Here is a 25,875-nt window from a genome sequence, read left to right as displayed (position 1 = left end):
ACACTAATTCAATTATCCTATTTGTTACTCATCCCCTTACAAATGAACACAAAATAACAGACCTACATAAACATTTCCTTACATTTTAAGATGAATTGACTTGCAAAATTTTAATGCACATTTAAGCTACTTGAGAATTTCATTCTTTTGTGCTGCCCTTGACCTAGAGATTTTGAAGACAGCGGTTATATTTGCCCTTAGGCTTTTAAATGCTGAGCTAAATTAAGGACAGTTAGTGTGGAGGGGTCATTAATGCGAAGTAAACATAGTATAGGTTTATAGATTGATTCTAATTCAATGCACATAAAGTCAAAATTTTTGCAAGAGTTACAACATTGGCTATTATTTTTCCCAAATTCTTTTTTTAAAAACAAAACTTACCCGTTCTTCTCGTCCCTCTGCAAGGAGAACCACAATTCTGCCCTGGCGCTTCCGGCCAGTCCGACCCATTCTCTGTACCAAGCGAATGGGGCTCTTTTGGGCATCAAAGCAAACAATGAGATCTACTTCACCAATGTCTAATCCTTCTTCACCAACACATGTAGAAACCAATGTGTTATAACCACCTTCCCGAAAGCGTTTCATAACCTTACATAGAAAATATGGAAATGAAGATTTTTTTCAAGCAATGTAAGTGCTATAAAGTATTAAGATTATCTTTGTCTTTACAAAATGTGATCCCAACAAACTAGCTTATCCTAAAATCTCATTTGCATTCTGACCAGAAAAACACCAATTATAAATAAATACGCAGAAAACTTTCATTTATCAATATTCCGAATTCAGCTATTGATTACATAATAATTTTCCAATTTACATCAAGACATTTATGATGCAACTGCACCTCCAAACCCTCAAGAACAATTATTCAAAAATTACACAAAGTATGAATGAAGTAAAATGAAGCTAGAATTACCATTTTCAGGAACAACAACATTAATCATGAACTGCCTCGAGTGAATATGTAATTACATCATACCAGTCAATTGCCTATGGCAATGCACATGTATAGCTTTCAGGTGGTACCAGGTTTATTTGTCAAATGTGTACAGACATCATTAAATAAGAAGCCCCATGCAGGAGTAGGCAATTCAACCTACTCTGCAATCTGATCAAATCATGGCTGATCTTAGCTCAGTAAGGAGGAAGTGAGGACTGCAGATGCTGGAAATCAGTCAAAAAGTGTGGTCCTGGAAAAACACAGCCGATCAGGCAGCATCCGAGGGGCAGGAGAGTCGACATTTTGGGCATAAGCCCTTCATCAGGAATGAGGGGATGGCCCAAGGGGACTGAGAGATAAATGGAGGTGGGGGTAGCTGAAGGAAAGTAGCTGGGAATGCGATAGGTAGATAAAGATAGGCAGTGATGGTCATAGGTCAGACAGGAGGTGAAGCAGATAGGTGGGAAAGAAGATGGACAGGTAGGACAGGTCAAGGTGGCAGTGCTGGGGGAGGGGAAATGCAGAAACTGGTGAAATCGACATTGATCCCATGTGGTTGGAAGGTCCCAAGGCAGAAGTATACTTTCCTGTCCACTCCTCGTAACCCTTCAACCCATTACTAAAAAAACACACACACACATTTGGACAATAAAAATTCATTTATCTCCTCAAATTTACAAAATGTCCCAGCATCCACCGCAACCTGAGGTAGAGAATTTAGTAGATTCGTGGCCCTTTGAGAGAGGTCATTTTTCCTCATCTGTTTTAAATCTGCTAACTTTGATCCTAAAACTGCAACCTCTCATCTTAGGTTGCCCCATGTGAGAAAACTTGCTTTCTCTGTCAACCTTGTCAACCCCCTTTAGCTTCTAATATACCTCAATTAGATCTCCTCTCATTCTTCCATACTCCAGAAAGGCCTAAACTGCTCAATCTGCCTTAAAGTAAATGCCATCACCTCTGCCATCAATTAAGTGAACCTCCTTTGAACTATCTTCAAAACAATTATCTCTCTCAAGTAAGGGGGCCAAAATTGCACACAATATTTCAGGTACAGTCTTACTAATGCCTTGTACAGTTGCAATAACACTTAACTATTTTTCCTTAAGCAATAAATGCTAAAATTCCATTTTCCATACACCATTTTAAAATAATTTTCTGTTTCTATTATAGAAGTATGCACTAAAATTTGCAATGAAAATTGTATAAACTTGCCAGACTAAAAATATCCACCAGTATAAAAACGCATTTTGACTACAATGGCTACAATTCAGGAAAAATCACATCATGCAACCTTGCCCTCCCCTACCTTTCATCACCAACATGAACACCAACACGCTTCCTCAAAACAACCCCCGGCTCAGAGCGGGGCTCATAATTTAAGTGTATTAAGCTACCAGAAAGACTATGCTTTCAAGTTGGATTTGCTGGAGAGGTCTAAACTCAGACATTATCAGATTCAGATTTTTAATAGTAGAAAAGGTATCAATAATCCATAAGTAAAATAATTGTTTGATATGCCAGGTTTAACCACAGCCACTTATGTATTGGCAAAGCAGTACGTGCAGTTACAGATTTGGAAAGTTTATTTTTCCTTAGACTGCAATCGAACTGTAGAATTGATTCTGAAGATCTTGAGGGATTTGAACTCATGTAAATCCTCTAAACCATTCATTACAGCAGAAAATTTGCAGCTTGTTTGTGCTAAACAGTTTAAGGGACAAGAGTCTTTTTTTTTATTATAAAGACAGTTTTCAAATTAGCTGGTTCCTCAGAAGGTCTAGACTGGAGAGAAAACAGTAGGATGGGTCTTTACTCAATCCTATGAAGTGTGCCTTCACTGAAAAAAATAATGGTCTGGATCGCTTAATAATTTAAAATGAAATAATTTTAGCTACTCACTTCAAAGGTCATTCATAGAACTTATCTTGGTCAACTGTTAAGAAACAAGCCTACTTGATTTACCATTAGCAGGGTTTTGACATTTTGGATCTAAAGATTGGTTCGACTTTCTGTTGAATAACTTAATTCTCACCATGCAATCACAGAAATTACCTTTTATCACAACAAAGTCAGTAAATATCATAAACTCTCTCATTCTTACGATACTGAGAGTTTACATTAATTGATTACTTGCAGCATTATAAAAGTTTCTAAGAATATATTTTGAAGCATGCATTTACACAATCTCAAGTTATCCCTTCGGTGTAAATTATTGGTGTGCAGCAACCAGGAGTAGTAGTATGGAGCAACTATGAGTTATTAAATTTCTCATTGATTTTGCAATTGTTAAAAGGACTAATAGTAACTGATTGAAATTTAAAGTTGATTAAACACAGAATTGATTGAATTTTACCATCTAATTTAACAAGCTGGAATAAGATGGTTACAGAAACTCTCATTTTGATAGGGTATTTGTACTGGGTAGATTTCTCCAGGGGTGTATAAAAATGGCTTCCCTCTCTATTGATGAGAAAGATTTCATTCAAAGTATTTTTCCACTGTATATGCTTGAGTAAATTTTGGACAACACAAATTCCTCAAACTCCAGACTAGTGCTTGAAAGTTGCCATACCACAGGTTACCTCAAGTTGTTCCTTCTGCGTAAATCCTTTTGTGTTCTTTCCTGAAGAATGCCCAACAAAAGTCATGACTCTCACAAGAGGGTCATGTCTGCTGAGCATCTCAGCAATCTCTTGAACACTGTCCCGAAATGAGGAGAAAATCATAACACGAGTATTTACACCACTGTTCTTTCCTTCAGATATTTTTGGACCTGAAAAGCAGTCATAAAGTGTAGATAATTAGTTTAACAGCCAATGAAGCAGCAGAAAAAATCAGATATATAGCACTGAAGGCAGTCCAGCAAAGGTTCACTAGGCTGATTCCAGGAAGGGCTAAATTATGAGGAGACATCGAATACATTGTCCCTGTACTATAAGGCATTAAAGACATAGGAGAAGAAATCATGCCATTCAGTTCATCAGGTCTGCTCTACCATTCAATCATGGCTAGTGAGTTTCTCAATCCCATTCTCTCGCTTTCTCCCCGTAATCCTTGATCTACTTGACAATCAAGAACCTATCTATCTACCTCCATCTTAAATATACTCAATGATTTGGCCTCAACAGCCTTCTGTGGCAGTGAATTCCAGAGATTCACCACTCTCTGGCTGAAGAGGGTTTCCCCTCATCTCCGATCTGAAGGTTCTTCCTTTTGCTCTAAAGCTGCACCCTCGTATCCTAGTCTCTCCTGCCAATGGAAATGTCTTACCAACGACCACTCTGTCCAGGCTTTTCAGTATTCTCTTTGTTTAATTAGACCCCCACCCCCCCCCCCCCAATCCTTCTAAACTCCATCATGTATAGATCCAGAGACCTCAAACATTCCTCATTTGTTAAGCTTTTCATTCCTGGAACCATTCTCTTGAACCTCAGCTGAACCTGCTCCAGGGCCAGTACATCCTTCCTGAGATATGGGGCCCAAAACTGCGCACAATACTCCAAATATGGTCTGACCAGAGCCTTATAGAGGCTTCAAAAGTACCTCCCTGCTTTTATATCCACATACTCTCAAAATAAATCCCAACATTACATTTTCCTTCCAAACTATTGACTCAACCTGCACATTTACCTTGAGAGAATCCTGGACTAGAACTCCCAAGTCTCTTTGCACTTTAGATTTCTGAATTTTCTCCCCATTTGGAAAATAATCCATGCTTCTATCCTTCTTACCAAAGTGCTTGACATCACACTTTCCCACATTGCACTCCATCTGCCACTTCTACTATTCTACTTCTACACATTGGAATATGGAAGAATAAAAGGTGATCTTACTGAAACATACAAGATTCTGAGGGAATTTGACAGCGTAGATGTGGAAAGGAGGTTTCCACTTGTGAGAGATTCTGGAACCAGAGGACATAATCTCAGAATAAGGAGCTGAATATTTAAGACAGAGGTGAGGAATTCCTTTTCTCAAAGGGAACTGATTATGTAAAATTCTTTACTTCAGGTGACTGCTGAAGCTGGATCATTAAAGGATATTAAGTATATTCAAAATACAACTAAATATATATTTAAGTACATATAACTATATGGACATATTTTTAAATCAATAAAGAAATTGAAGGTTATGGAGAAAAGGCAGGAAAATGAAGTTGAGGATTATCAAATCAGACAAGATTTCTGAATGGCAGAGCAGATTCAGTGGGCTAAATGACCTACATCTGCTCCTACATCTTACAGTCTTATGGTGTTATTGATTCAATTTGGCTAGTCAGAGTACACAGAAGGAATGCTGTTCGGAAAATTGAAGGGCCAAGTTCAATTTATTTGTTCAATTAAATCAAATCAAAACTGGGGATTGCAAGCACCAATTTCCTCACCAGTGCTGAGCGTGCATTCCACTTCCATAGCCTCCACAATTTTTTTGAAAATGAATTTCTTTTGAGCCTTGTTGAACATGGAGGTTCATTAAAATATGTTTTGTCAAAAAAAAGAATGTTAACTGCAAAATTATTGCCTACAATGAAAGCATGTGCTATATTTCTACAACACTATAAAACATGTTATAACTGAATTTACTTTCTGTAATTATACAACTGCATTATCCAATCCCTTAACACCTCTCTATCATCTATTTAAACTCAAATGAAAAGTATGAGGCAATGCCTAAACAGCTGGATGGGTGCAGCCACATCTTCTCATTGAAAACTCATCAACATTTGGATTGAAGTTCTCTGATCATTGTTGCCCGTTCATCCCAACAGTGCAACATACACCATCCTCCAATCCCTCCATTAATCAAAAAAATCACATACCAAATCAAAGCCATGCTCCACCCAATTTGGATTCTTATCACCATTGTTTAACATTTAAAATTCCTGGAATTTCCAGTCTAATACCATCATCACTGCAACGTCACCAAAACGACTATAGTATTTCAAGGTACAGGCTGGTCACCAATTGCAGCACTAAATTTACAAATGCAGCCAAATCCTGACCCTTAATATTACTAATGTGCTCGATGTCCAGCATTGATATTTGTAAACTCTATATCTAAACAAAGTAGAATAGAGCTCTGTACAATTTGCAGCTGCAAATCATTAAAAATAAGATTGTTGTAGAAAAGATAATTTCAGTAATGGATTAAGAAAAGTTTTAAAATTAAAACATTATCTTCAGAAAACTGCACAGGTAAAACATTTTTGAAAAGAAACAATCAAGTTCTTAGCTTTATTTGACAAATCAATACCACAGTCTAGACACACCTTACCTCCAGATTCAGCCCAAGTCTTGAAGTGTCCCACAACAACCTCTTCAAGTTTTTGTAATTTGGGGTGACTGTAGATGAATTGCTTTTTGTTTTCAGACCCTGAAAGTATTTTGCTAGTGAGATAAATGTTGATCAGGTACATGTGCAGAGAATTGTAATTTAAAAAGACACCAATATTTCACAATGAGTAATGATGAAATGCCCAAGTGACATCACGAATGAAGAAAAACTTCACAATCTCTCAGAATATTGATAAATGAAGGTACTTCTAAGGAAAGAAAATGCTGACACTTTACTGTTCCTCATTAAATATTCTGTACACACATTAGAAGTGAAGAGATTTATAAAACTTGATTATTTAGATACAGATATATAAAAATATATGTAAAAATTTATATATATATGAAGCATACAGTCCATTAGGACCAGACTAAATTTCCTTATACAATCCATAATATTGAGAGAGTCAACTTTGATGTTTCTAGCTGAGACTTTCAACAAACATGAAATCATAGTTTTGCAAGATTTGATGTTGACTTACATTCCAATTTCAGCACTACATTGTTCCAGAAATGAATCAGACAGTTCATAAATATATAGATCCACTAGTCTTTGGAACATATTTATGCAAGTAGGCCACCTCACTGAGTATACCACTTAAAATTTATGGCAAAACATGGCAAAAATACCTCACAGTAGCCATCATTATAGAGCAACATATGATTCTAAGCACCCTGCCAACTTTCTAAAAGATCTGTACAGTCAGCTTATATCACTTTGGTTTTGCTCTATCTGCATAGAAGTTCCTCATCTTCCAGCTATGAGTGAATGACAGTGAATATTGATATCAAAGGATGCCTTAAGTTCATTTCACATCAGATTTTATAAGTCGAGCATTTAAAATGTAATGGCTAGGTTGATCTTTACAATCTTCAAAAAGCAATTACTGTAAATTACAACATCAATTGAATGAATGACCCAGATCTCAATGGTCAGATACAGACATACCCTCAAAATTAAGTGTAGGGACTGCTTGGGCATTTCACAGCACAGACTCTTTGCAAATTGACAGGAAAGTTTAAACTTTTAATGGGCAATTCCCCAGCACCCTGGGACCCTAACACTTATTCACTAATATGCAAAAAAAATCAATTTAAATGCCACAAACAGTTAGCAAAGACTTACCAGAAAGTGGCAGCTAATGCTGTGTAAAGAGGCACTGGAACAAAAGGTAGGGCAAAGTGAACAAACTATTCAAATGAAAATACAAAGCATCATGGTACCTATTTGTGAATGAAAAAGGCTGCTTCCATTTGAAAACATAGCTTTCAGCTGTTCATACAACTCCTTGAAGACAGTATTTTTGCACAGCTCATTCCGTGCTCGTGTCATTCCTGTAAAAAAAAGTATTAGGTATCAGATTCCTTTTCTCAATTTCATTATTTCAGATGAATGAAGTGTTTAAAAAAGACAACTCTTACAGAAATTTATAAAATTGCTAAATCTAGAACCTTTATTCAAGAGGGCTAATGCAAAAGCACAATACCAAAGAAAAAAATGAATACTTTAAAATGCTCCAACGTCCTGCTGGTTTCAGGAAAGAATAGCTAAGAATCGGTGGTGGGCAAGTTGTTGGAGGGAATCCTGAGGGACAGGATGTACATGTATTTGGAAAGGCAAGGACTGATTCAGGATAGTCAACATGGCTTTGTGCTTGGGAAATCATGTCTCACAAACTTGATTGAGTTTTTTGAAGAAGTAACAAAGAGGATTGATGAGGGCAGAGCAGAAGATGTGATGTATATGGATTTGAGTTAGGTGTTCAACAAGGTTCCCCATGGGAGACTGGTTAGCAAGGTTAGATTTCATGGAATGCAGGGAGAACTAGCCATTTGGACACAGAACTGGCTCAAAGGTAGAAGACCGAAGGTGGTGGTGGAGGGTTGTTTTTCAGACTGGAGGCCTGTGACCAGTCGAGTGCCACAAGGATCGGTGCTGGGTCCACTACTTTTTCTCATTTATATAAATGATTTGGATACGAGCATAACAGGTATAGTTAGTAAGTTTGCAGATGACACCAAAATTGGAGGTGTAGTGGACAGCAAAGAAGGTTACTTCAGATTACAGCAGGATCTTGATCAGATTGATCAATGGGCTGAGAAGTGGCAGATGGGAGTTTAATTTGGATAAATGCTAGGTGCTGCATTTTGGAAAAGCAAATCTTAGCAGGACCTATACACTTAATGGTAAAGTCCGAGGGAATGTTGCTGAACAAAGAGATCTTGGAGTGCAGGTTCATAGCTCCTAAAAAAGTGGAGTTGCAGGTAGTTAGGATAGTGAAGGCGGCGTTTGGTATGTTTTCCTTTATTGGTCAGAGTATTGAGTACAAGAGTTGCAGCTGTATAGGACACTGGTTAGGCCACTATTGGAATACTGCGTGCAATTCTGATCTCCTTCCTATCGGAAAGATGTTGTGAAACTTGAAAGGGTTCAGAAAAGATTTACAAGGATGTTGCCAGGGTTGGAGGATTTGAGCTATAGGGGGAGGCTGAACAGGCTGGGGCTGTTTTCCCTGGAGCGTCGGAGATTGAGGGATGACCTTATAGAGGCTTACAAAATTATGAGGGGCATGGATAGGACAAATATGCAAAGTCTTTTCTCTGGGGGTGGGGGAGGGGTAGTCCAGAACTAGAGGGCATCAGTTTAGGGTGAGAGGGGAAAGATATAAAACTGACCTATGGGGCAACTTTTTCACACAGAGGGTGGTACGTGTATGGAATGAGCTGCCAGAGGAAGTGGTGGCAGCTGGTACAATTGCAACTTTTAAGAGGCATTTGGATGGGTATATTAATAGGAAGGGTATGGAGGGATATGGGCCGGGTGCTGGCAGATGGGATTGGGTTGGGATATCTGGTCGGCATGGACGGGTTGGACCGAAGGGTCTGTTTCCATGCTGTACATCTCTATGACTCTATAATTAAACTTTAGGAACAGAATAGAGAATCAGATCAGCTCATCAAACTCACTAGTTTCTCAGAATCATGCACATTTAGCCTCATCATGAATCCTGTCAAATAAATGCAATGTACCATATGAAAGTTCAAAATAATTGTGCCTTCCTCTCTTTTCTACATTCCTTCAAAGGATAACTTTTTTGTTTAGTTTATTTAGGAGGTGTGGACATCACTGGAATGGCCAACATTTCTTGCACATCCAATTTGCCTTAAAGGTGTCTTCGAGCTGTCTTCTTGAATCACCATACTCTATGTTATATCTACACCTACTGTACTGTTTAGAAGGGTTTTCCAAGTTTTTAACTAAGCAACAGTGAAAGAATGGCAACATTGTGTGCCAAGTCAAGATGATGTATGACTTGAAGGAAAAATTGCAGGTCATGCTTTTGCCAAGTGGCTGCTGCACTTGTTCTTCTAACTAATAGCAATGATGTGGAGGTGCTGTTGTTGGTTTGGGGTGGACAAAGTTAAAAATCAGATAGCTACGTGACAAAGGAACAGCGCTCCGAAAGCCCGTACTTCCAAATAAACCTCTTGGACTATAACCTGGTGTTGTGCGATTTTTAACTATTAGCAGTCAGACATTTCTTGAAGAGGCCTTGGCAAAGTTACTGCACATTTGAGGTGAAACAAATGTATGTCAAAAGATAATGGATAAGGTGTCAATCAAGCAGATGGTTTTCTCCTGGCTGAGATCAAACTTCTTGAATGTTGCTAAAGCTACACTCACTCAAGCCACTGGCACTTCTGACTTGTGTCTTGTAGATTGTGGACAGACATTGGGGAAAGAGAAATTGAGCTACTCACCACAGTATTCCTAGTCTCTGACCTGCTCTTGTAGCCACACTATTCATATGGCTAGCCCAGTTCAGTAACCTACCCAGGATGATGATACCCAGTAATAACGATGCCACTAATATCAAGGAGCAGTGATTAGATTCTCTCTTTAAAAAAAGAAAGAACTGATGCTAGAAATCAGAAACAAAAACACTCAACAGGTCTGGCAGTATCTGTTGAGAGAAAGAACAGCTAATATTTCTGGTCGAGTGACCCTTCTTCAGTAATGGTTCCTTGATACCACATTTGGTGGAACGTTGCTTTGCTGTCAAGAGCAATCACTCTCAACTCTCCTCGGGAGTTCAACACTTTTATCCATGTTTGGACCAAGAACTAACAGGCCTGACCAAAAACAAAGAGCAGATTATACCTTTGCAATTGCTGCTTGATAGTCCTATTAACAACCCTATGCATCATTTCAATGACAATCAAGATCTGTAGCAAGACGCTGGATTGGATTGGTCCTGCTTTTTCAGCACAAGGCAGACTTTGACAATTTTCCATATCGTCAGTGTTTTAGCTGTACTACAGCAGCTTGGCTAGGGGGTGCAGATAGTTCTGTAAGATTGTTAGTTTGTTATCAGCACCCAGTCCAACGTCTTCAGTCATTTTGTGATATCACATGATACGAATCAAATAGGTTGAATTTGATTGTCATTTATGATTCTGGGAACTCGAGGGAGGCGGAAATGGATCATCAACTCAGCACTTCTCGCTAAAGATAGATTTAAATTCTGCAGACTTGACTTTTGTACAAATGTGATAGGCTTTCCCATCATTGAAGATGGGGATATTTGTGGAGCCTCACCTCCAGTTATTTGATCCACCACCATTCACAATTGGATGCAGCCTGGACAGACTTTGGATATAATGCACTGATTGTGGGATCATAGTCCTGCGTGTACCTGCTTCCACTATTTGATATTCAAGTAGTCCGGGGTCATAGTTTTACCAGGTTCATACCTCTTTTGTAAGCATGCCCGATGCTACTTAGTCTCCATAAAACCTGTGCAATGGTCACTCTAGCCAATACTGTCAGAGGATTCACCATGAACACATAGCTGATGAGGACAAAGTCAAGTCGACTCTTCCCTGCTCTTACTCCCCTCACACTCAGTCGTGCAGCTATGCCCTTTAGGGGTCTCCCACCAGAGGGTACTGTCCTTGACACCATTTGTGCTTCCTCAAAAAGATGTTCAACACAAGCATGTGCTGATTCATTCATACAAGTTGGAGGTGGGGAGAAATAGACAGAAAAAGATTGTAAGAGCAATGGGAGCTCATGAGACCGTGAAGAGTGTGAGATAGTATGACAACGAGTGGATAAGACGACATGGTGATGTCTGGCTCGGTCATATGTAAGGAATCATACTTTTCAGACTGCTGCCGTATGTGTTTGAGGGACACCTCTCTAACTTTAGCATCAGCCTATAGATAATACGAAGGAGGATGATTCAGGGTTGACAGGTTAGGGTTTGCTATTTTTGTTCTAGCAACTAGCTCCATCCTAGATGGACTGTCCAGTTTCTTTCCATTGGTTAGATTTTGTAGCAATTTAATATTACAGAGGGACTTGCTAGACCACTTCAGAGACAGTGAAATGACATCCACAAAACTGTGCATCTGTGGAGTCACATGTAGGCCAAACAAGATAAAGGGGAAGATTTATTTTCCTGATATTTGTGGACCAGAAGGATTTTTACAATTGACAACGGATACATGATCATCGTTAAAGCTAACTTTAACGATCGTTAAAGATCGTTTGAAATAAAAGTTCACTATCTGCCACGTTGGGATTTAAACTAAAGACCCCATTAGGCTGGGGATCAAAATTACTAGTCCATGAGATAGTACACTGTGGCATCACTTCCTCCTGCAGCTCCTAAACAATTTCTCAATATTTAATTATTTCCGTATGCTTTTACATTATTGTCTTAAATCAGCTATTCATTTAAAAAATATATTTTGCTCCAAGTCTATTTAGAGTTGTAATCAGTTTAACTGGATTCATATATCAGAACTGGAAGAATGTCACGTGAAAGAAATAATTAAAAATGCAGTCAGCACCAAACCACTGATTTTTAAGTAACTTTCCTTGAGCATGCTACCAACTCTAGTGAGAATTTTGCCTCTGTCGCTGAGCAGTGATATGGCAATTGTTCATAACATACTGTACTGAAGCTGGAGCAATTACATCAGACTGCCTGGGCAGCTTGATGACAATCAAGTTGAAAGATTTCACATACAACAAGGCAATTAAAAGCGATAATTTGCTCTACATACAATAAAAAATTGGGATATATAAGGGGAAGGTAGAAACTAAAATACTCAAAAACATCAAACTAATTTTAAAAATTTAGCCAAAAAGATCTAAATTATTTAATAGGATTCCACAGCAAAATTATTTTTTAGAACCAGTACAGTTATTCATCAGATTGAAAATCAATTACACCTGACTGTATGAGATGCTAATTTTCAATGGTATTTCTAATAGTGACATGGAAATGGAAATGAAGTTCTTTTTGATTTCAATGGCTTGGACAGAAAAACAGTGCAAGCAGCAGGGATAAACTGAAATTTCAAGTTTTCCACACTAATCAGCACATGTCCATCATCCTGAAATAAAAACAGAAATTGTTAGAGAAACCCAGCATGTCTGGCATCATTTATGGCAATAAAACAGAGTTTACCTTTCGATACCACTGACTCTTCTTAGGAAGTTAGACAAAGGCATGATTGAAAGTAAGCCAGGGAAGGAGAAAAAGTTGATAAAGGGGACCATGAGTAGGTGATAATCGATTGGCTACATTGAAAGCAGCCCACATCATTACAGGACCTGGGATCTGTGGATGGGTGAAGGACATGAAAGGTGGTGCTCATGCTCTAAAATTATTGAATTTTAGTCTTGAAGGCTACACAATCCTGAAGCAGAAAATGAGATGTTGTTCTTCCAGCTTGCACTGAGCTACACTGGTGTACTGCAACAGGACTTAGACAGAAATAGTGGCAGGGAACACAGTGGTGTGTTGAAGTGGTAGGGCAAATGGAAGCTCAGGTTCATTCTTATGGACAGAACATAGATGCCGCAAAGGGTCACCCAGTCTATTTTTCGGCTCCCCAGTTGTAAGCACCAAATACAATAGACTAGATACAACGAAGTATAGTAAATCACTGCAGCCCTGAATGGCATGTATGGATCTTGTATTTTGAGGGGGGGGATGGTGGGGGAGTAAATGGAAATATGTTATCATTTCTGCAATTGCATGGAAAAGAGCCATGCAGATGTGGGGAAATGCTAGGATGGAGGAATGGACTACAGTGTACTGGAGGAAATGGCTATTGCAGAATGCTGACAAGGAAGAGGAGGAGAATGCTTCTGGTGGTGACATCCTGCTGGAGGTTGCTAAAATGCTGGCTTATGATCCTTTGGATGCTGATGCTAGTAGAGTGGAAAGTGAGGACCGGGGTACACTATCTGTGTTGGGGGGGGGGAGGAGAAAGGTGAGGGTAGAAATGTGGGAAATGGGTCAGACATAGCTAAGGGTCCTGTCAACTATACTGGCAGGGAATCTTTAGTTGAGAAAGAAGTGGGTCATTTCTGAGGCACCCTTGCTGTTGTGGCACCATCAGAACAGATGCCACTAAGAAACTTCTCTCCACAAGTCTATACTGACTGTCTATTGCAAAGTAAATGCCATGACCAATTAAGTAAGCTATTGTAAATTACTGTGCTGCTTTGGGTCATTACCTTTGGATCCATCCAGAATGCCTTCCAGGTAGCTGTACAATGATCGCATTCCCATTTGTAACAGAAGTTCATAACCATGATAAAGACTAATACAAAGAGCATAATCTCCTTCCACCATACCTCGTTGAGTTCCCTGAAACATTCATGAAAATTACATCAGTAGAATGAGAAGCACTTGATAGCACTTATTACCAACAGATGTCTACCATTGTAGGAATAGGTAATAGGCTTAGACAGTGTACATGATTTCAACTGGTAGGCTGAATTGTGTAGAACCTGCTGGGATGAGCAAGAATGAAGGCACAAGAGGAGTTTCTGTAGAGGGCTACGTATTAGACTCCTGACATCCAAGCAATTTAATTGGCAGCATCTTACACATTAGTAGCAGGAGACTCGCTGCTTTGCTTAATTGCCCACATATATTATATAATTGCAATTTTATTTGCCATCCCAATTTACTGAAACTCAAAGACCTATTGTATCTTGGGTAATTCACCCAATGACAGCTGGTATAAAAACGAACTGCTGAAAAAAACTCTGCAAATCTAGCAGCATTTATGAAGAATTAACACTTCAAGTCCAATTTGATTCATCTTTAGAATGGAAGCGAGCTTAAAAAGATGCTTTTTATGCTTGGAAAATGGGGGTAAGTGTAACAGATGTGAAAAGCACCTTATTGCTAAAGGCAAAGAGAGAGCTAATGGTAGTAGAGAAGGAAGGGATATAGATGAAAAGGTGTTAATAGTAGGTGCTCAGAGTAGAAAATAGGTTAACTCTGCCTATGCACAAACTACAGCTTGGGGGTGTCAGAATACACACGAGAAGAGTGGTGTAAGGAGTGAAGGAAGGAACCCGAATATTGTACAGTTTATGGTAACTGCAGAATGCTGACAGGGGGATAATGAAAGTGTATGTTTAGTGGTGATCCTGCTGGAATTGGCAGAGGACAATCCTTTGACAGCAGAGACTGCTGGGTGAGGAAATGAGTAGGGGAATATGATCACTGTTCTTTTCATTTTATATATTAATGATCTGGACGAAGCAACTGAGAGTATTCTGATTAAGTTTGCAGATGATACAAAGACACGTAGAGGGACAAACTGTATTGAGAAAACGAGGAGGCTGCAGAAGGGTTTAGACAGGTTAGGGCAAAAAAGTGGCAGATAGATTACAGCATGGGAAATTGTGTGTTCATGCATTTTGGTAGGAAGAATAGAAACATGGACTATTTTCTAAATGAGGAGAAAATTCAGAAGTCTGAAGTGCAAAGGGACCTGGGAGCCCTAATCCAGGATTCTCTCAAGGTAAACTTGCAAATTGAGTCAGTAGTTAGGAAGACAAATGTATTGTTGGCATTCATTTCAAAAGGACTATGACAGAATAGCAGGGATGTACTTCTGAAGCTTTATAAGGTCACATTTAAAATAATGTGAGCAAGTTTGGTCCCCATGCTTCAGGAAGGATGCACTGGCCCTGGAGCAAGTCCAGAGGAGGTTCACGAGAATAATTCCAAGATTGAAAGGCTTAAGACATGAGAAATGTTTGAGGACTTTGGTTCTGTACTCGATGGAATTTAGAAGGATGAGGGGGGATCTAATTGAAACATACAGAATACTGAACAGCCTGGACAGAGTGGACATTGGGAAGGACCTGAGGGCACAGCTTTAGAATAAAGGGAACACGTTTTAGAACAGAAATGAGGAGAAACGTCTTCAGGCAGAGAGTGGTGAATTTGTGGAATGCATTGCCACAGAAGGCTGTGGAGGCCAGGTCATTGAGTATAGCTAAGACACAGATAGATAGGTTCTTGATTATCAAGGGGATCAAAGGCTACAGGGAGAAAGCAGGAGATTGAAGTTGAGAAACTTTTCAGCCATGATTAAATGGCAAAGCAGATTCAATGGGCCCAATGTCCTAATTTCTGCTCCTATGTCTTATAGTCTTAGAGAGGGGAAGGGATGAGAGCAGAAGTGCAAAAAAAAAGTCAGTTGAGGGCCCTATCAACCACACAAAAAAAAGGTGGTGGTCGGGTGGGGATGTGGAGTTTCCTCAGTTAAGGGAAAAAACGACATATCAAAGGCACTCCTATAGAAGGTAGCATCATTGTAACAGATGTCACAGAGATGGAGAACCAAGAAAATGGGATAGAATTTTACAGGAAGCAGGACGTAAGGAAGCATAGTCAATGCAACTGTGGCAGTGGATTTATAATGGATTTTAGTGGGCAGCCTATCCCCAAAAATGGAAAGAGAAATCAAGCCAGTGTCAGAGATGGATCAGGTGAAGGAGCAATCAGGAAGATGTACCAATAATGTTATTGAATGTAACAGTGAAACAGTTGTGGGAGTAGAACCAAGTAGAACTGAATTGTTCCAAATACCAATCAAAAGAGACAAGTATAACTGGGTCACATGCAGGTAGCCATAGTCAAACCTTTCTCTTTGACAAAGTGAAGCAAATTAAAGAAGAAACTGTTCAAAGTACAAGATCAACCAGGTCAAAGGTGGGTAGTGGTTGATGCAGATCCCTATCAGGCCTCTTTTCAAAGGAAAGGCAGACAGCATTCAGACCCTTCAGATTGGGAGTAGAGGTGTAGAAAGACTATGCAACTCTGGTGCAGAGGCAGCAACTGGAGTCAGAATCTAGAAACTATGAAACTGATGCAAAGCATCAGAAGAATGACAAATGCAATGGGAAGTGACTAGATAAGGAGAAATAAATAGGGTCAAGATAGGAAGAAGCAACTTCAGGGGGACCGGGACAGATGGAAACAATGCATCTGCCTAGGCAGTGCTGTTTGTGGACTTTGGGAAGAACGTAGAAGAGGGCCTTGTGGGGCTGGGGAACAGTGAAGTGAAAAATTATGAAAGGAAGGTCTTCAGGAGATGATAGAGGTCAGCCCTGGAAATAAACGCCTCGAAGTTCAGTGGCAAATTCACAGGCTAAAGGGAAGATAGGAAGAAATGTTTCACTTGTGTCATTGTCCGGGGAGATCCCTCTTATCTGCCCTCAAAGCTTTCTGTCAGATGCAGAGTCAAAGCAGGTGATGTGTGGCTTCCCTGAAATACAGAGTTCTTTGGACTTCAAGGAAACAGAGTAACAGGGTACTGGATTGACATCGAGACTTCTTTTGTGTAAAAACGTGCTGAGCTGAAACTACAGGGCAGAGCCACAGGTAGGAAATTAAGAACACGGAAGCACTGGGCGTAAAATTTCAAGGGGTTGCATAAGCTGATATGCAGATAGACTGTCCACTAAAAAGTGACATCACAGATTAGTTACTAAGGACAGCACACTTAGGAAGCAGCCCTACTTCATCCTTCAGCAACAGAGGAGATATACCAACTGGACTATGATATCTCAGACCCCAGTTAAACCTGCTGATGCAACCGACTGATTTGACTGAGAAGAATCTGCTCCCTGGGATTCAGAAAGACTTTTTGAAATGCCGGAGCAATAGAAATTTGGATCAGGAGATTCAAATTGCAGAGCTTCCTTAAAAATCCTGCAAGAGGAAATGCAGTACTGAACTGGTTGCCCCTTTAATATGTAAAAGCTCCTGCACAGCTTGCAGGTGAGAGACAGGCTTCTTGATTGCCATTGCCACATGACCTGGTGGTGAGCCCACATCACCCAAATTTACATTAGTTTGCCACCATATCCATGTTCAGCTCAATGTCATGGACCTAAGCCAGAGTCCCAATAACTTGCACACCTACCAGTATGTGCCACAATAGAGAACTAAACCCCATTCTTTCCACATACACTTAAGAGTGAATACACTTCTTCGTAAACACTTTTACAAATTGTGAGAAGATAATAAAGCTTAAAACAAAACATAACTACTTCTTTTAAAACACTACCAATCACTAATTGGAGATTGGTTCAAATTACATGCCCAACCCACCTTACCTTTACAATCAACGATGCTATTAATGCTGATAAAGGATGAATTTCAAGGTCAAAATCATCTCATTGTAAAGAAAGGTACATCATGCATTAATCAGAAAGAAACAAAGAAACTGCTTGAAAAGTCTGCAGGTGCAAAAGCATCTGTAGAGAGAAAATAGAGAATGTTTCAGGTTCAATAACCCTTTCTCAGAACTGATTTTAGACAGGAAAATGTAGGTACATCAATTCTGAAAATCAGCTCTGAGGAAGGGTCACTGAACACAAAATGTTAACTCTGCTTTCTCTCCACAGATGCTGCTAGACTTCTAGTTTTTCTATTTTTGTACTAGAAACATTAGGCCTTGCTCATGCAAGAGTACATTTTTAAAAATTATATACAGCATGATAATTCTTACTACCAAGCAACCTCGCTGGCATTGAAAATTAACTTATTTTTGAAATTCATGCTTGGAATATTGCCATTAGTATCGCTCATCAATAATTGTCCACGAGAAGGTGATCATAAGCCCGCTCTTTGAAACACTGCAGTCCAAGTGATGTAAATAAACGTAGTGTTGTATCATTAAAAAATGACACTAAAGGATTAGTTATACGTGCTATATAACTTATTAAATATGTTATGATGATAAAGAGTAGCTATTTACCATAATGTTTGCTGGAGGATTTTTTCTAAACTGTTCCCGTGACAGAACTATTTGATATTTGGTTAAATTTGCTATATCTTTATGAATTAGGGCTCCAGCCTTGAGGAGGCGCTGTGTAAATGACTCCAAGACCTACAATTAAAACATAGAACACACTCATTTTAATTAAGAAGTATTTTAAAATTTGCAACTTTATGAACAAAGTATTGTAGATCGCCAGCTAATAATATTAAGAGCTCAGAGCCAGTTGGTTCACAATCCAATCAGATAGCATCATTCTACTGCCATCAACATACTGTAGAAAACAGAATGCTGAATTGTTTCTTGAATTGCAACCAACCATTGGACAGATTGAAACCTATCTTCTCAATTTACTCAGCAACCAACTTGATCTTATCCTACAATATGTAATTACCAACTGTCAAGCTCTTCACATGGGCCTGTTAAAACAGCTGCTATTAAAACACCTCAATGGTTAGCCATGGGCAAATAAATGTGAAACTGTGTCCAGTTTCTCATTTGCTACGACATTCACAGCTTTCGTATTATAATATAGTTCAAGTAGTTGATTTAGCAAATTTGAATCCACCATCTTCTAGCACTGCTGTACTATTTTCAATTTATCCAAGAAATTCAGTTCATAGCCACCTGTTATTGTTTAGAACAAATTAATTATCTCAAGTTAATTAAAACACAGTCAGAGTTATACCAAGAAACAAGCCCTTCAGCCAAACTCATCCATGCAGAACAAGTTTCCTAAACTAACTAGTCCCATTTGCCTGTGTTTGGTGCATATCCCTCTAAACTTTTCCTATCCATGAACCTGGCCAAATGTCTTCTAAAATGTTGTAATTCAACCCGTTGCTATCACTTCCTCTGGCAGCTCATTCCGTATATCCACCACCCTCTTTGAGAACAAGTTGCTCCTCAGAACCCTTTTAAATCTCTCACCTCGCACCTCAAGCCCATGCACTTTAGTTTTGAATTCCTCTACCCTTGGCAAAAGACCTTGGCTATTCCTTTAATCTATGCCCCTCATGATTTTATAAACAGGGGCAGAAATGGCTGTTGGATTTTCTGTGATTTAGATGTTTCAAAAGGAATAGAGGAGGTGGTAAGATGTGAGGGAGTGGCATTGCTAATCAGGGATAGTATCACAGCTGCAATAAGAGTTTGTTGAGGATGGTTTGTCTACTGAGTCAGTATGGATGAAAATCAGAATCAGAAAAGATGCAGTCACTTTATTGGGAGTCTTCTATACACCCTCCAACAGCAACAGAAACACAGAGGAGCAGATTGGGGGCAGAATTTGGAAAGGTGCAGAAGTAACAGGGTTGTTGTTATGGGTGACTTCAACTTCCTAAATATTGATTGGAACCTCCTTAGTGCAAATAGTTTGGATGGAACAGATTTTGTCAGGGGTGTACTGGAAGAATTCCTGACTCAATATGTAGATAGGCCAATTAAAGGGGAGGCCATGTTGGATTTGGTGCTTGGCAATGAACCAGGTCAGGTATCAGATCTCTCGGCGGGAGGGTATTTCGGTGACAGGGATCACAAATCCCTGACCTTGACTATAGTCATGGAAAAGGAAAGGAGCAGAGGGTATGGGAAAGTATTTAATTGGGGGAGGGGGAATTACATGCTATTAGGCCGGAACTGGGGAGCATAAATTGGGAACAGAGATTCTTAGGGAAATGCACAACAGAAACGTGGAGGGTGTTTACGGAGCATTTGCTGTGAGTGCTGGACTGAGCCCCACTGAGGCAAGGAAGGGATGATAGGGTAAAAGAACCTTGGATGACAAGAGATGTGGAACATCTAGTCAAGAGGAAAAAGGAAGATTACTTAAGGTTGAGGATGCAAGAATCAGACAGGGCTCTAGATAGCTAGAAGGTAGCCAGGAAGGAACTGAAGAATGGACTTAGGGGAGCTAGAAGGGGGCATGAAAAAGCCTTGGTAAGTAGGATTAAGGAAAACCCCCACGGCATTCTATACTTACGTGAGGAACAGGAGGATGGCCAGCGTGAGGGTAGGGCTGATCAGGGATAGTGGAGGGAACTTGAGCCTGGAGTCAGAGGGGGTAAGGGAGATCCTTAATGAATATTTTGCTTCAGTATTCACTAGTGAGAGGGACTTTGTCGTTTGTGAGGACAGCATGAAACAGGCTGATATGCTTGAACAGTTTGAAACACGAGGATAGAAAAGTCCCCTGGGCCAGACAGCATATATCCAAGGTTACTACAGGAAATGACTGCTGCGCCTTTGGCGATGATTTTCCCATCCTCACTGTCCACTGGAGTAATACCAGATGATTGGAGGATGGCAAATGCTATTCCATTGTTCATGAAAGGGAATAGGGATAACCCTGGGAATTATAGACTAGTCAGTCCTATGTCGGTGGTGAGCGAATTATTGAAGAGGATTCTGAGAGACAGGATTTATGATTAATTGGAAAAGCTATGTTTGATTAAAGGTAGTCAGCAAGGCTTTGTCGGGGGCAGGTCATGCCTCACAAGCCTTCGTGAATTCTGAGAGGATGGGATAAAACATATTGATGAAGGTAGAGCCGTGAGGTCCAAGTCCATAGATCCCTCAAATTTGCCACTCAAGTTGATAGGATTGTTAAAGCGACATATGGTGTGTTGGCTTTCATTTGCAGGGGGATTGAGTTTAACAGCCATGAGGTTATACTGCAGCTCTATAAAGTATTCGTTAGACCACACTTGGAATATTGTGATCAATTCTGGTTGCCTCATTATAGAAAGGATGTGGAAGCTTTAGAGAGGGCACAGGGGAGATTGACCATGATGCTGTCTAGACTGGAGGGCACGTCTTATGAAGAAAGGTTGTGGGAGCTAGGGCTTTTCTCATTGGTGTGAAGAAGGATGAGAGGTGACTTGATAGAGGTGTACAAGATAATGAGAGGCAAAAATACAGTGGATAGCTAGAGACATTTTCCCAGGACAGAAATAGCTATCTCGAGGGGGCATAATTTTAAGGCAATTGGAGGAAGGTTTAAGGGAGATGTCAGAGATAGGTTCTTTACATATAAAGAGTGGTGGACACATGGAATGCACTGCCGAGTGGTAGTGGAGTCAGATACATTAGGGGCATTTAAGCAACTCTTGGATAGGCACATAGATGATAGCAAATGAAAGGTACATAGGTTAGCTTGACCTTAGAGTAGGATAAAAGGTAGGCATTGTGGGCCAAAGGGCCTGTATTGTGCTGTACTGTTCTATAAACCTTTATAAGGTCACCCCTCAACCTCCTATGCTCCTCCTCCAAGAAAAGTTCCAGCCTATCCAGCCTCTCCATATAACTCACTCGACATTCCAGTCTCTGTAACATGCTTATAAATATTTTTACACCCTTTCCAGTTTAATAACATCTTTCCTATGACCAGAATTGTATACAGTTATACAGTTCTCTAAATGTGGCCTTACCAATATCTTGTACATACAACAGCAACTACAAAATTAGTTATTACTTTTTAGGAACATTTGAAACAATATATTCAGCAAAGGAGTCTGGGAAACAAAGTTAGAACAGCAACAATATAAGGCACTTAAAAGTTATAATTAGAAAGCTCATTTCATCTCAAAATATATGAATTTAAAAAAACTGTTTCCTAGGCTTTGTTTTTCTGTATAGAGCATACACCAGAAAAATCAAGGATATAAATTGATTGGCAACCTGATATAAAAACAACAGTGCTATCTTCATAAATTGTTGGGAGTAATTGCAAAACAAAAGGATTGGGATGGGAGAATTGGGTTGTGCAAAATTAAGCAGCAACTAACATTTGCGAGGACTATAAAGTACAATTGAAAACAATAGAAAATTATACGATGGGGGAAAGAGACCAGGAGAAAGGTAGATTTCAAATGAAATTGATCATACGGGTAGAAAAAACTTCTCACATAGATGTGGACACATTCAATAGAGGCATACATACATAAGCTGTGAGCCACAAAAAAAGTAGAAAGGCAGCAATTTCACCAAAAAATTATGCATTCAAATGCGAAGTACATTTAAAATAATACGAATTTGAAAGTTCATTGCAAGACAGAACAATAACACTGAAAATAGCAGAAACACAGCTTAATGAAAAGGGTATTACGCATCAGATTTTGCAGTCAGTAATGAAAAATGGGTACTCAGGAATAGATGTTCATTGCTGTCCTCAAATCTAGCAATTTCTATAGCAAGAAATATAGTGTCTCATCATGTGGAGAACTGCAGAATTTTTCAATGGAGATTGCAATGTGCAACTGCTGTAATGTCATACTCCTCAATCACTTTCAAGAATTTTCACTAAAAGAAAATAAAAAGCACATCAAACTACCTTTTAAACATTTTTTGTACAATACAGATTGAGATGCACAGACAGGGTTAAGATAGATAATGAAAGCTTATGAAAATGTTAAAAAGGATATTTAACAATGCATTACAATTATACTTTATTTTCTCCCCCACAGATCGCTTATCCAATAATAGTTGTTACCTAAATGACTATTTAAATCCAGTTACTTCTGACTGAACTGGGTTTAACATTTAGTGAGGCTTTAACAGCATTAGAGAATGGAGGGAAATGGTCTCATATCGATTAAATTTGTGATTTCTGAGTTAGGGAGAGTGGGTAAGGAGTCCATTGCAGATCCCGTGACAGCAATGAGAGGCAGACTCCATTACAAATTTCCATATTAATCTGCACTTGCATTACATCCTGAAATGGTGCCAATTTTAAGAGTTTCAACAAACATTGACAATTCTGTAGCAAAAAACAAAAAACAAGAGCATTAATCGCTTGCTTAATAGAATAAATCTAATAGATGATTTCCAAAAGATGTAAAGCGTGGTCGCCCATAAAAGATGTAAAGCGTGGTCCGACAAGACATAGGAGTGAAAGTAGGCCATTCAGACCATCTTGGTTTGACTACTTTAGACAACCTTCCTGTTTTTATACCCAACTCCTTCAAAATAAAGATCGACATCCTATTTGCCTCCTGTATTACCTGCTGAACCTGTATGCTAGCTTTTTGTGATTCATGTTTGAAGACCCCCCACGTCGCTCTGTAATGTAACACTCTGCAGTCGTTTTTAACCATTGAAATAATATTCTGCCTCTCTGTCCTTCCTATCAAAGTGCATTGTATTCCTTCTGCCAAGTTAACCTGTCTAAATCCCTCTAAAGACTAATGTCAGCCTCACCACTTGCCTTCTCAATATTTTTGCGCTGTGCACAAACGTGAAGATATATGCTCACTTACAAGTCCTTAATACACATTTTAAATACAGGAAAGGAATGTCTGAACAGGATAAAGGGACCAATTTTATCCTTAGGATCAATTATCTTTCAGACAAAGGAAATTTTCGGACTTCAAATACACTTACCCTATAGATCCATCCGGACCATTTAGAAAAAATTCTGCATGGCCCACATGGACCTAAAAGTGAAGTACTTTTCCCCCTAAAGGGCCTGAACACACCTGTAGACAGGCAGAGTTTGGGATCTTTGGAAGCAAAACATTTAGGTTTATTCTGGCCGAGCGAAGTTTTTTTAAAAATCAAAGTGCCTGAACTGTGCAAAGGTTCGTTTGGGTTTGCTTTTGAAAAGACCTTTGGTTTTGAGGTCTTGTTTGTTTTCAGATGTGCAAATAAAAAAAAACATGACCTGAAACACTAGCCCTGCACTGATCACTGTGGCAGCCCACGAGTTATGGGTTGCAAACTGAAATGACTCCCCTATCCCAACTCTCTGCCTTCTGTTAGTCAGTCAATCTTCTCTCCTCTCGAATATATCAGCCCTAAACCCACTATTAAGTCTAATGCATGATTTCGGATTGAACACCTTTTGAAATTCTAAAGGGTTCTTCTTTACCTATTCGGTTTGTTACCTCCTCAAAGTTTAATGCGTTTGTCAAGCACACTTTTCCCTTCATGAAACTGTGATAGCGTAAACTTCAGATGCTTAATAATTTTTCATAGATTGAAAGAAGCAGCAATAACTGTCCAGAATAAACTATTAAGGGACAAGTACAAATGGTTTTGCAGGGATTGAAAGAAATTAACCTTAGCTGTGAGGAGTCGTCAAAGGTACACAAATAAAACTGTTTAAAACAACTGCTTGATAAATGCTGCCTTAGGCCACAAGGACAAATGATTGCCCTGCATAAGAATTTCTGAAGTTGCCTGCAGGAAAGTGGAGTCTTCAAAACAGACAGTCAATGCCAAATGTCACAAGGAACAATAAAGCTTCTTCTGCTAAGAATGCGAGCTGCAGGCTTTATAGTTCCGGAGGAGTAGGTAAACATTTTGGATGAAAGAATCTAAAGGATCATCAATAATGTCGCAAACAAACTTGAAGGATGCAAAACTGTATAAGAATCTGTACGCTTAAATGGTAAGGTCCTGGGGAGTGTTGCTGAACAAAGAGATCTTGGTGTGCAGGTTCATAGTTCCTTGAAAGTGGTGTGTCAGATAGCTAGGATAGTGAAGACGACGTTTGGTATGCTTTCCTTTATTGGTCAGAGCATTGAGTATGGGAGTTGGGAGGTCATGTTGCAGCTTCACAGGACATTGGTTAGGCCACTGTTGGAATATTACATACAATTCTGGTCTCCTTCCTTTCGGAAAGATGTTATGGAATTTGAAAGGATTCAGAAAAGATTTACAAGGATGTTGCCAGGGTTGGAGGTTTGAGCTGTAGGGAGAGGCTGAATAGGCTGAGGCTGTTTTCCCTGGAGCGTCAGAGGCTAATGAGTGACCTTATAGAGGCTTACAAATCATGAGGGGTATGGATAGGAAAAATAGACAAGGTCTTTTCACTGGGCTGGGGCAGTCCAGAACTAGAGGACATAGGTCTAGGGTGAGAAAGGAAAGATTTAAAAGGGACCGAAGGGGCAAATTTTTCACGCAGAGGGTGGTGCATGTATGGAATGAGCTGCCAGTGTGGAGGAGGCTGGTACAATTAGAACATTTAAAACACATCTGGATTGGTATATGAATAGGAAGTGTTGAGAGAGATATGGGCCAGGCGCTAGCAAATGGATATCTGGGTGGCATGGACGAATTGGACCTTAGGGTCTGTTTCCGTGTTGCACATCTCTATGACTCTCGAATTCAACTCCAGGATTCCTTGGGAGCAGAACTCCAGAAAGCAATACTGCACCAAGCCCTGGACATCCAGAGACAGACGCTATTGGTTGGAATTGTAGCTAAATTCCACCATTGATCAGTAATAGCCAACTTGGATTGAGACTCTTAACTTGCTTACTTGAGTCGTCTTATTTTGGTCACTGTATGCAATAAAGTTTAGATAATTGTTTCAGGTGTTTAATTGTCTGAGATTTCCTAATAAGTATCCGAATTAAAGGTATCTTGTAGTAATTTACACACAAAGCCTTGCTGACACTATCACCACATTACGTATTTCTAAATATTCTGCCAATACCTCCTTCATAACACACTAACATTTTCCTAATGACTTTTTTAAAG

At 39.4% G+C, this 25,875-nt stretch overlaps 2 protein-coding genes across 7 annotated transcripts in view; one reads left to right on the top strand and one right to left on the bottom strand.

Annotated features, from left to right (window-relative positions):
* fancm (FA complementation group M) overlaps positions 1 to 25,875 on the bottom strand; it is a 175,144-nt gene that overhangs the window by 103,321 nt on the left and 45,948 nt on the right. For 4 of the 6 annotated variants that reach the window (XM_087989733.1, XM_043697323.2, XM_043697322.2 and 1 more), the window contains 6 exons: positions 18,373 to 18,504; positions 13,817 to 13,949; positions 7,501 to 7,611; positions 6,218 to 6,316; positions 3,526 to 3,716; positions 382 to 588 (listed from right to left, as the gene is read on the bottom strand). In XM_087989733.1, coding sequence (XP_087845859.1) covers positions 382 to 588; positions 3,526 to 3,716; positions 6,218 to 6,316; positions 7,501 to 7,611; positions 13,817 to 13,949; positions 18,373 to 18,504 — 873 coding nt within the window. Of the gene's footprint in view, positions 1 to 381; positions 589 to 3,525; positions 3,717 to 6,217; positions 6,317 to 7,500; positions 7,612 to 13,816; positions 13,950 to 18,372; positions 18,505 to 22,498; positions 22,675 to 25,875 lie in introns of those variants that run through there. The other 2 variants (XM_087989734.1, XM_043697324.2) reach the window with 2 other exon arrangements.
* The window catches only part of soul3 (heme-binding protein soul3), a 56,739-nt gene that overhangs the window by 7,665 nt on the left and 23,199 nt on the right, over positions 1 to 25,875 (top strand). The gene's annotated exons all lie outside the window — the stretch shown is intronic.

This window comes from Chiloscyllium plagiosum, unplaced genomic scaffold (assembly GCF_037043375.1).
Source record: "Chiloscyllium plagiosum isolate Xiang-an unplaced genomic scaffold, Cpla_swu_hap1 HiC_scaffold_8, whole genome shotgun sequence".
Classification (NCBI taxonomy): domain Eukaryota; kingdom Metazoa; phylum Chordata; class Chondrichthyes; order Orectolobiformes; family Hemiscylliidae; genus Chiloscyllium; species Chiloscyllium plagiosum.
Note: the sequence above shows the minus strand (reverse complement) of the source record. Positions and strands in the feature narration are given on the sequence as shown.